This window comes from Melanerpes formicivorus, unplaced genomic scaffold (assembly GCF_026170545.1).
Source record: "Melanerpes formicivorus ecotype bairdi unplaced genomic scaffold, bMelFor1.0.p_v2 SCAF_2, whole genome shotgun sequence".
Lineage (NCBI taxonomy): Eukaryota > Metazoa > Chordata > Aves > Piciformes > Picidae > Melanerpes > Melanerpes formicivorus.
The window spans coordinates 16,175,934-16,187,625 of NW_027142354.1; the positions used below are offsets into that span (position 1 = coordinate 16,175,934).

General features: G+C 40.8%; 1 protein-coding gene across 2 annotated transcripts; it reads right to left on the reverse strand.

Moving 5' to 3' along the window:
• Positions 1 to 1,736: 1,736 nt before the first annotated feature.
• On the reverse strand, positions 1,737 to 9,994 carry VIP (vasoactive intestinal peptide). Of its 2 annotated transcripts, XM_068147470.1 has the most exons (7): positions 9,699 to 9,994; positions 9,143 to 9,264; positions 7,318 to 7,458; positions 6,830 to 6,934; positions 5,217 to 5,336; positions 4,474 to 4,582; positions 1,737 to 3,067 (listed from the first exon to the last, which is right to left on the reverse strand). In XM_068147470.1, exons 2-7 carry the CDS (start codon positions 9,253 to 9,255, stop codon positions 3,059 to 3,061), a joined length of 597 nt encoding a protein of 198 aa, XP_068003571.1. In that variant the 5' UTR covers positions 9,256 to 9,264; positions 9,699 to 9,994; the 3' UTR covers positions 1,737 to 3,058. The 2 variants fall into 2 exon arrangements, with proteins under 2 accessions (XP_068003571.1, XP_068003561.1); XM_068147460.1 differs by lacking the exon at positions 6,830 to 6,934 and having other exon boundaries at positions 1,745 to 3,067; positions 9,699 to 9,976.
• Positions 9,995 to 11,692: the final 1,698 nt, after the last annotated feature.

Sequence of the window (11,692 nt, forward strand, 5' to 3'; positions counted from 1 at the left end):
GCTTTTATCAGCATATAAAACTAAAGTAAAGTTCCTATTTCTATACTTCAGAAGCAGAAGATGCATCAAATTACTCTTCAGTGTTTTAAAAGATTGATGTAAAAGACTGGTGTCTAGTTTCCTACCTCCAGTCCTAAACCAGCTTGGGGAGTGACTTGTCTGTGACTGTTCCGAAGCAGGAAGGATAAAAGCTGAAAATATCGTGGTTGCCCAAGCCAACATAAGCCCTGGGAGGCCGCCTGTTCTGTTTGATGTATCCAAGGAAAGGTCAGTCTTCTGCAGCAGCTACAAACCAAATGGGAAATCTCTAGTGGGAAGTCTGGGGCTATATGTAAGAAGGACAGGTTGCTCCTGCAAATCTGGTTGTGCCAGGTTCTCTCCAATACTCATCTCCATAATGAAGACTGGCAGTTATTAGACTGAAGCAGCTTAAATTTAAGGTCTGCTGGATTGTTCCTCTCAAAAAAACAGGTATATGTTCTTACATTAGCATTGCAAGCCAAAGGCAAGAGGAGTATTAACAAAGAGTGGGGAAGCTTGTGCTAGGTAGTGGAGGGGAGAGACAAAAGGAAAAGTATAAGAGGTAGTGGAAAGCATAGGCAGTATCACAAGAAGCAAAGGACAGTCTTTTCCTATATACCTTTCCCTAATGCCTTGCAAGCAAATTGTTTCTGTATGTATATATGTCTTCTCAAAAGGTTTGGTTTTCAGATTTCAATATTACCATGCCTTTTAGACTGTTTCTATTTGCTAGCCCTCCAAGAAAGCTATCCCAGTATTATTCGAGTTATTACAATGAGGGTATTTATTTTGTATTTTATTATATAGATATTATTTCCTAATGAGCACTTTTTTTTTTTTTCTGTAACCCATTTCATCTCCATTGTAACAGAGATAATACAAATACGTGTTCCAAGTTTCTACAGTTTTCTGTGGAGAGCAAAATATTGGAGAGACTAAACTTTGGACATGAAAGACAAGCTCTTCTATCAGATGCATTATCGGTGAGCTGGAAATAAATTGAAAATGGCAAATTTAGAAAGAAATGGTAATTACAGAGTGAAATGTTTGATTATTCCAATTTTTGTTATTTTAAACTGAGTGAATGAACTTTATATATATTTAAGCAGTAAGTTCTGTGTTAGAAATTAATATGAAGCTTTGGTTCTGGTTTGGTGTGGGGTTTTGTTTGTTTGTTTGTTTGTTTGTTTTTAATGATTACTGATCACATAAATCCTAACAAAATTAAAACTACACAGAAGATTATTTCCAATTAAGTGCTACAGCATCAACCTGTTAGTATCCTTTATGTAGTTCCAAACCCACTTTTGCACTCAAAAACTCTTAATAAAACATGAATTGAGAGTAGACCATGATTGGAAGACTGCTTTTTGGAGAAGACCTCAAAATCACATCTAATGTTTGTGAACCATTCATTGGCTCAGACTAAAATAAATTCTGACAAGGCTAGACAGAAAAATCTGTGCAAGCTGATTTTCTTTTGAGATGCAGTTGCCAATATTGAAAAAAAACATTGCAAATCAGAAAACTACATATTTATGAGAACAAGTCTCCATAAATCTCTATTTTTATCATGCTTGAAGCTTCCTTCTAAGTGACAACAGTAAACTTGTAAGTACAACTTGTAAATCAGTTTCATCACTCTGTGTGTATTTGTATGATACATAGATATATTTGAAATTCCAAGATTAACTTTTAAGTAGATCTGAGAAATTTTTCTACTGCAAATTTCATGTTTTTATAGGAGGTGGGAGGAGAGTCATGAGTGTTATGGTTGGTATCATAAATGAACATGTATTTCACAGGTGAATTGCAATACCACACACTTTTCTTACTGAGGTGGAACTATTGGTCTTTACACCAGTAAATAAATCTAGAAAATTATCCCATTTGTCAAAAACTACAATTTCAATTAAATACAGACAGATTCTGATTTACAGCAACAGAGAATCAGCTGCAAATTTCTAGTTCCATACTAAGCTACAATTATATAAAGCTATATAAATGGGAAATGGAGGCTTACTCTCTTCTTTTTCTTATATAAGATAGTGTACTTCAGTTACAAATAATATCCTCCTCTATTACTATATTAGTAATAGTAGACAGCACCTACTGGGACCACTACTGTTCCAGGTACCTGTAGCACTAATTCAAACCACTAATAGTTTGCCATGATAATAAAATGATTTATTGTCTTCATATTCTTTAAATTACATTCATTCTGAAAAAATAGTCATCTTCAGATCTTATTTTATATATATAAGGAATAGTTTCATCATCAAACCTACTGACAATTATATGTAGAATAACCAGTACAATAGCCAGTTACTTTAGGCATCAAACAAATGAAGAGATACCATTCTTTGTGTGCTTTGTGAGCTTCAGAACATCCAAATCACATCTGAAAACAAAGGATACATTTCTGGTATTAATATAATTTATATACTATGAAATATTAAAAATGTGAACAGGAAGTAAAGACTCTGTGAGAGTTCAAATAGTTTTTAATGCTTCTTCATTTTTCTCTGGTTGTTTGGTCAGCTGGTAGAAGAGCATTGCCTTCTGCTTAACAGTCACCTTTAGAGACCTTCGTCATGTAGTTTGAAACACTTTGCACATAATTTTCCTTACGTTTATACACTTGTTTATGAAGCTGTCTGGAAATGTATCCCTGTTTTCATACAGGCTTATCTGAAGTCATATCACACCTAAAATAGGCCAATTAATTAGTAATGATGGGCTCTTTTCAGCTGCACACTCATTTTCAAATGAATTTATTGAAGTAAAGGATTTACAGCATATGGACTCACAGACTTCTTATGAGTTAAACTGGCATCCATATATACAGCTGTCAGCAGAGAACTTGAGTAATATTTACAATGTAAATATCAACTTTTATTACATAAGAAACAAATATATGACAACTTTCACTTCACAACATATTTGTTCTGGTTTGATGACTGAAGTCATCTCTTTGAAATACTACGTGGAACTCAAAAAATAGCTTGTTCTTGTCATAGACTTTACCAGGTGTCCTTCAGAAGTCCTGAAAAGCAAAGAAGAAATGTGTTTGAGAAGTAATTTTTGTAAGCAGTTGCATCATGAAGTGTATAAAAGCAGACCATGGACAAGAACTAACACTTGATAGAAAATCACAGGAGATGGAGCTTTGCACAGAAGCTTGGTGAGCAGTACAGCCAGTAGACAAGGCTGTAGGATGAGGAAGAAAGGCTGAAAGATTAGGCAGAAATGTTCCTGTGCATTGGCTTACAGTGCAGATCAGCTCACTTTTGAAAACAATTGTACCCTGTAAATGGATACAGGAATTTGGGTTGCTTGGTGCACCTTACATCAGCAATGGACACTGCCATAAAATAACCAGTACCAGTCAATAGTGACTGTGGCAGAGACCCGGATCATCAGTACATAAAAAAGGAAGGCTGAAACTGTTTCCAGAAAGACATCCTCCATACCACTACTTTCTCTCACTTGTCAATGCCAGAAGTTTTAGCTGTGGAATCCAGGAGCAGAGATTTTTGCAGTAATCTTGTCTAGAAAGAACAAATCATTCCCAAATCCCATTACTTATAAATTGCTTTGTTCTTTGAGATATAAGCAGTTTACATCCTTTCTAATCTTTAGGAACTTTAGAGGAACTGCAACATTTGTGGAAAGGAAAAGAACATTTTCTTTCAGTCGTGGAAGGAAGCAACAGCTCGGAAAAATGTCTTTATTCTGGAAACATTTTAAGTTAGGTTGGACAGGCCTCTGAGCAATGTGATCTAGTTAAGTATGTCCCCACTTACTGCAGAGTGGGATGGAGTAGATAATCTTTAAAGGTCCCTTCCAACCCAAAGTACTATGTGGTTCTATCAACTGCCCACCCTTCCCAGAAAAGAAAAAAAAGAAAAATCTTCAGTAATCTATCTTACTTTTGAGAATACTAATCCAAATTCACTTCTACATTACCCAATCATGTCCCTGCAAGTGCTGTGATACAGCCTTCTTAATGTTTAGGTTCATGTTGCTAGTTTTCTTAGTTCCAGGGACAATTCCCTTCTAATAAAATAGATGTTTGGGGCTCCTTTTTTTTTTTTCTTTTCAAAATGTCCTTGAGTTTGTCCTCTGAAGAAATAATAATCTTTATTATTAAAAATGAGTCAATTCCGGTTTTATGCTGGAGTGCACACAAGCTGAAACACCCAGGTGAGTTAGATGCATTATTAACAGTGCCATTTAATTAGGAATTTTCAATAATAGCAATCATGGGATAACTTAATTATTATTACTAATATGATTATTATATTCAGACAAATTCCCTCTAGAAAGGCATGGAGCATGGCTCTTAGATGATTATGCTTTTCTTATATGCCACGCTTCATGTAGGAATAATCTCATTTTATGGGCCAAGTCAAGTTACAGATAGCAAGAGGAAATAAAGCCTGGCCATACCAGTGGTAGGTGGCTCAGTAGCTCATCTGCAGAATCATAGTTTTCTGAAAAGGAAGGTTCAGAAAGTTCTGATTCATCCCGAAGTTTAGCAGGGTTTAGCTCTTCCTGGCTGTTGTGGATGAGAAACAAGTTTTATTACTTTCCGAAGAAAAAGCCAGCAAGCAAGCAAAGCCACCTTCTAACTGCATGTTTTGCTATGCTCCTACTCAAGTCAAATAGCATGGCTAATGGGTGAAAAGACATGGCACTCAAAGCAGTTGTCCAAATGAGTAAATATACAAACAGTATATACGCTCTACAAAAACAAATGTTGGCATTTTGCACTAATACTGATTAGTTGTTTGGGTTTTTTTCACAGGACATATATACTTTCATTTTCCCTCTTTACTTAAAAGTAAATTTGCAATGAATAGTGCATGTCCTTTATAAAATTGTTTGTGTTCCATAGCTCTGTGGATTTTCCCTTGAGTATTTTTATAACCATTTTAAGAATCTGTCAGAAGATTTTTTCAATTGCCAGATGCTGTTTCTTCTTGATTCTTTTATTCTAATCTGATCGTAGTGCCTGTTCCAGTCTGAAGAAAATGCTGTCTGTATTTGAAAATCGTGTTATAAACTAAGTTATAAAGACATTAATGTTCATTGCTTTCTGTTTATCCTCTCTGTATACATACACAGGTATAAATCTCTTCTGTCTCACTGCCATACAGGTGTGGAAAAAAAAAATTTGCTTTTTTTAGTACCTTCTTTTTCCAGTTAAAACTGAGTTTAAGTATTTCTTCACAGCCATTTGCTTTCGAAAGCGGCTGTAGTTGTCAGTGAAGACAGCATCAGAGTGGCGTTTGACAGGACTGTCCTGAGAGCTGGCAACACAATTACAAATTAAAAAATTAATAGACAATATCCACTTAAAAGGAGATACCATTAAATGAGTAAATCAGACTTTACAATGTTAATTAGCTAAACGAAATAAAATGTTCATTTCAGCTTTCATTTCTAAGACTCTGTTGAAAAGAAGGCACTGCTTTTATTGCTTACTATGTATTTTAGTAACAAGGATGAAATTCTAAGGACCACTATTTAGTCTTTGGGAGGGCACATCTTCCATTGATTTCTTTCTGCTGTTCAACCTTGCCATGGCCCATGCAATTAAGTCCCACACTCAATAATTTCTAGAGTCCCTGCCCCAGGAGTTCTTCAGGATTGATCCTGATTGTGGATTCCATGTGTGGCTACCCTTTTCAACTAACTGACTTTATTCTAATTTATGTAATTTGCATAAATATATTTTCATACAATGCTAAGGTGCAGACTGGTTTAAACTACAGTAAGGTCTCAAAGGACCTGGTCACTGCACATACTGAACTCAGGAAGGACAAAGCCTGCCTCTGAGGAAAGTAAGAGTGCAGCATCACAGTCACAGATGCTTCTTTTAAGGAGGTGTCAGGAGACAAAACATGTTTTGTGAAATTCAAAATTAAAGACCCATTTTTCATGTAAAATCTTGGGGAGTCTCACTGTCTTCTGCTTTAAATGGTCAAGAGCAGTTCATAGTGTATGAGAAACTGGAACTATATGTTCTGGAACAAAGACAGCATTGTCATAAATACAGGACCTAATTTCCACTCAGATTTTGCACATATGAAGCAGGCACTGAAAGGAACTGTCATACGGGGTCAGACTGAAATATTCTGCTATCCAGTTCCCAAGACTGCCCAGTAGCTGCTGCTTAGAAATATGAAAACAAAGTGAGTATATAATGATCCTTTGCTGCATCCTGGAACATCCTGTTTATGAACATCCTAGTCTAAAAGTTTCATCCAGATGTCTTATCTATAGATCTGCCTCATTCTTTTTTGAATCCTTTTATAATACAGATCTCCTAAACATCTGGCAGCACGTTCTACAGTAGGAAAAAAAAATTAATTCTTTTTTTGCTTTCACTGTAAGTCAATAGTTTCATTGAACATGCCCCTGCTAAGTACTAACTAATAATTCATTCTGCATTTACTTTCACCATTTTACTGCCAATCTAGTAAAAGCATTACAAAAACAAAGTAATTAGTAAATTGGTATGATGATCACTATAACATTGACAGTATTTGTTATCAGTGCTATGTGCAGTCTGTTGCCCTACCCCTCACAGATGTATCAGAAATAAATAGTAATTCATTAACTTAGTAACAATTACCACTAAGCTGTTATGTAAGATTTTCAGGTCCCCCATCATTACATCAGTTTCTCTTTCATTATCTTCAAATTGAAAAAAATATGAAATCTTAGGTAAAGAAGGGTGAAAAACAGCCAATGAACCCGACTGGAAAAAAAAATCTACCTAATGTAAGTGTCACCTCACCTAACTCGTTTTCTAATAAGCGAATGCAGATATCTCTTCACAGCAAGTTTAGCCAAAAGATGGCTGTAGACACTGGTGAAAATTCCATCAGCATGCCTTGCATTTCTGAAATGGATAATAAATAAACTCTACAATACAACCTGAGTTCATATCATTTGGATAATGTTCATTTTGCAAGCATACTGCTTTCCTAAAGTTCTCTATTGTACATGTTAGATTAATCTAATTTCATAAAACAACTTCCAGGTGTTCACAATATACTTTTTAGTCTTCCTGGGAAGTGAATGAATTCATCATGCCAGAATGCCAATGCAATCAACATTTCTGCTGACATTCCTACTGTTACCGGTGTTCAACTTGAGACCATGTGGGGGTTTTCTGTAATTGATTCTTGCTTTCCTATTTTTCAGTTTGAAAATGTGACCAATATTTTGGCATAATTCAAGTATAACATCATCATTTGCATTTATGATAATAAAGAAACTCACCTATCAATAATTCTGGACAGATCAAAATAGAACTTCTCATTTTCAGGTAGCGTGTTCTGCAAAATGTCTGATTCAGATTTAAATGACCCATGGACATGGTCAGGTTCACTGGCTCCATCAAATGACACTCTGTTTCCCAATCTGTTGGAGAAGGAAACCGTGTGACTGACATTCAGCTGAGGACATGTAACACTTCACTGCAATTTACACTCTGGTTTGTGGCAAAATGCACATCTGCCTACTTTAACAAGTAAGGCATTTTAAAGTAATATGGATAAAACAAATATTACTTTCAAGTATAATTCATGCTAAGTGATAATTGACATTATAATAGATCCTCCTCTCTACTGCATATTTTCTTGATATAAGTTGTCATTGTATGCAATTTATTTCAGAGAACAGTACTTTATGCATGGCAATTACAGGTCAAGGGACAACCATGAAACTTTTTATAACAAATCAATCTGACATAAATGATGGAGGGAATTACTGGCCCCCACCCACACAAAGTGAAAACAATTCCTGTGAAGTACTTACCTTCCAACAAAGACAATATGTGCACTGAAATGCAGTATAAAACAGTTTTTAAGTCTTATCTAAAGAAAGTAAATGCACCCTCTAAAATTTCAAAATTAATATGAGTGCAGTCATTTATCTGTGTGGGGGTTTATTCTTTTATGTTTAAATTAATTTGCTAGTTGCAAGTTTTAAAAGGTTCATATTTAATCTTTTTCAAAATGTGTAACAGCAACAGCTCTGTCAAAACCAATTTATAATTACTTCACATTTTTGTAAACTGCAGTTATTTGTATTGTGTCATATTATATCAAGGGCAATATGACTGCATAGCTGTAGTGTGGCACCAGCATGGCACCAGAAGATTCTTGTAGTTGCTCTTATGTTCTGTGGCAAACAGGCTCTCATCCCAGCAGTAAACCTGTGTTTGGGACGATGTGTGGAAACCACATACTAAACCTGAGATAGGGTTTAGTCTTTGTAAGTTTACAGTCATTTTCATATCTGTTGCTACTATTTATGTATTTGAGGAATACAAGATTTCAGGCCAGTAAACAAACAAACAAACAAACAAAAGGGGCAAAGTTGCATAAAAAAAACCCAATGCAAGTCAAGTCACACCTTTTGAAAATCAGTCACTACGCTCTTTTACTATATCTCTTTTCTTTGATCTCTTTATGTCACTTTTAGCTAAATGCAAAACCATTCTGCCATCTGATTTAATTTAGTTAGACAACTAATAGCAACTCTGGCAACTCAAGGCATGCAGCAGCACCAAAACTATCAGTCCATGCAGACTGCTCCCTTCCTTAAAATCTAGGAACTTTTAATATGTTCGATTTTGTCTATGTATGTTTCTGTTTTTCAAAAGTTGCATCCACCTAGCCGAGACTTGGAGTCTCCCCATAAGCAAAGCCGAGATAGCTTTGGTGGACGTGTCCCGGAGCACATTTCAGCACACACCCATTCATTCTCTACGCCGTCTACGTACACGGCGGTCAGCAGTGCTGTTGGTGTCTCGGAAGGTGCCTGCGTGACTTTAAGAAGTCAGGCTCGGCTGGCACCGGTGGGGCTTGGCCGGGCGCGCTCGGCCGAAGTCTCGGCGTGGAGATGCGCACCCGTCAGGTCCCAAGCAAGCAGCGCGACAGGCAGCGCAGCACCGTGCGCGTGTCGGAAGAGCACAGTGGAAGACTAGTGCTTCTCATAGTCCCCTCGACATCCCCGGGGAGGGAAAGGCTGTTCGGGCCGGCGGGGCGCTGAGTGAAGCGCGGAGCGGAGCGTAATGCGCGGAGCGATACGCGGCCCTTACCGCGGGAGCGGGGCGAAGGCGGCGCCACGTGGGGGCAGCGCCCGCACCCGCCAGCAGAGGGCACTGAGGAGGGCGAGGGCGAGAAGGCGCGGGGAGGCGCCGCGGTGCTCCATGGCCACCACCTGCGGAGGAAAGAGCGCAGCCGTCACTCACCGACCGATCTGCCCGCACCCACCGATCCATGCTGGGACACGGCGGCTTCGCCCCGGGACCCCTTCAGAGCCACCGGCCTGGACCCGAGAGACGCCGCCAGCAGCGGCGTCTCCGTGGCAGGGTAGCTGCCGGCGGGCAGGGAGAGCTGGTGCCCCGAAGGCAGCGACCCCAGCAGCGGCAACCGGCGCTTAGCGATCTTTTAAAAATGCCTTTCTTTTTAAAGCGGTAAAAAGCAAGGGTCCCTCTCGGGCTGCCCTAGGCGATCAGACCTGCTCTCCGCGATTCGAGGGCCAGGTTGCCTTTCCTGCCGGTCCAGAAGGAGAGAGGAGGAGAAAGGGAGGAATGGGGACACCCTCCTCATCCCTTGTGAAGTTGCCACTGCGGCAGAGGGAAAGTTACTCACGGAGCCGCGAGTCTGTCGGTGAGGCTGGCGGGCGGGCGCGGAGCAGAGAGAAGCGGAGCGCTGCTGAGGACCTGCACCCTGCCCCGCTGCGCGGCTGCCGGGCTGCGCGGTTGCCGGGGAGGCAGCGGTGGCGGCAGAGGAGGAGGGCAAGGAAGAACAGGAGAGCTTCGTCTCGCCGCACGCTCTGAGCTGCCCGCCGCGCTGCCGCGTTTTATAGCGTTTACACGTTTCTGCTTCCGAAGCAGCAATCACGTTACTGGGGAGACGTCACCCTTCCCAAGGGGATGGTCGCTTTGTTCAGGACAGTCAGAGACTTATATTTAACTCATGAACGGCCGCTCACATTACCTCCCCCCTCCCCCTTCGCCTTTATTTGATTTATATTAATGAGTTAGCTTTGAGGGTAGCAGGGCCCCGTCAGCAGCGTGATTCTGCCTCGCAAGGCAGGAGAGCAAAGGACGGCAGGGGCCACGCTGCACGGCGTATTCTGCCCGCGCCCAGGAAGGCATGGAGGGGAGGTGGCTGCTCCCTTCGAGGAGAGCCCCAAATGCTTCCCTGCGGAGCTTTCTTCTCGGTTACTCCTTTCCCTAGCTCCTTGCCGGCGTGTTCAGGATGAAGCGGTTCTTATCTGTCCCCGGCACAAGCCCGTCCCTGCCGGCAGCTCATGCCCGTGTCGCGCTGTCGGATGGGTAGGTGCTTGCACAAGCCCCGCCGGCAAGCGATAGAAGCCGCAGCGCCTGAGCAAGCAGGGGCTGCGCTGAAATGAGTTGGTCTTAACAAAATCTTTCTATGGGCTTTTGGTTGAGTTTAGTAGGAGGCGTACTTTTACGTTATTTATTTATTTATTTGTCTATTTATTTATTTTTCGTTTAAACTCTCTGTGTTCGCGGGAAACAGCTCCCTCATCTAAGAGCAATGGGTTCGACTGATCCCATCTCCATACCCGAGCGTGAGGGTGCGAAGCTGGAGCGCGTGTTAAACCACCGTTAGAGGGGAGGGGCCAAATCTTCCTTCTAACGTGTCTCAAGCCCAGACCTCGGGGCTGGAGTTATTGCCACAGTAAGAGAGAATCAGATAATTTCAAGTCTTCGATTTACGCCTTCGAATTTTCCCTGCCTCAGAAAGATCTGAGTGCAGCCGGGAAACAAACATTAGGAAAGTGTGTGTGAGACCCGCGGGCAGGCTGGCAGGGCAGGGCAGCTCCTGTGTCATTTCAGTGCCTGTCCTGACATACTTGCAAAAAATCGCGGCAAGAATTTCAGCTAAAGAGGTCATTATCCTTCCTTCCTTGCTTGCTTGCTGCCTTGCTTGCTTGCTTCCTTCCTTGCTTCCTTCCTTCCTTGCTTCCTTCCTTCCTTCCTTGCTTGCTTTCTTTTTTCTTTTCTTGAGCTTTTGTGCCTCTAATCCTCCTACTCAGTACATAACGATTGCACCAAATCCATACAGACGACTTCACCATTTCTTCTTACTCCTAATAAGTTTTTCTGTTTCATATTTCACTAAAGGTTAGGCAGGCTCAATGCTGAAGATTCTGCGATGCTTAATCACATTTTCTAATTCAGTTACATAAAAATTAAGTGAATTAGATTAAAAATGCCTGGAAATTTGTTTCTCAGATGACAGCTGTGACTAAAACCAGAGTTCCTGCAATAGTCTAATTTCAGGAAATTTTCCCCTTGTTACTACATAACTAGAGGTCGAAGAAGCATTTCTGCTCTGGAATGGCGAAATGAACACCAACAGCACCATATTCCACTCACCTCTCAAATATCGCAGCTAGGGCATCTGTGCCTTCTGCTGTATGCACGACCCGGGAAAGTTCAATGGACTTCATCCAAGTCCTTGAAAGAAGAGGAGGAGAAACTCACCTGGGTGGCGTAAGGACGCGTCTCTGGGGTGCTGCACTGGCTGGTGATGCCTAGCCTCCCGGCCTGGAGCAGCAAGCGTCGCGGGGAAGGCGGCTCGCGGCCAGAGGGCGCGGGCACCCTGCGGCC

Excerpts from the sequence above, each read along its gene's own strand:
- VIP (XM_068147470.1), bottom strand. The coding sequence starts at position 9,255 with ATGGAGCACCGCGGCGCCTCCCCGCGCCTTCTCGCCCTCGCCCTCCTC. Across the intron at positions 5,337-6,829 it reads CTTATTAGAAAACGAGTTAG|CTCTCAGGACAGTCCTGTCA; the intron begins GTGAGGTGACAC and ends TTGTGTTGCCAG. Across the intron at positions 4,583-5,216 it reads GTTTTAACTGGAAAAAGAAG|CCAGGAAGAGCTAAACCCTG; the intron begins GTACTAAAAAAA and ends CATCCACAACAG.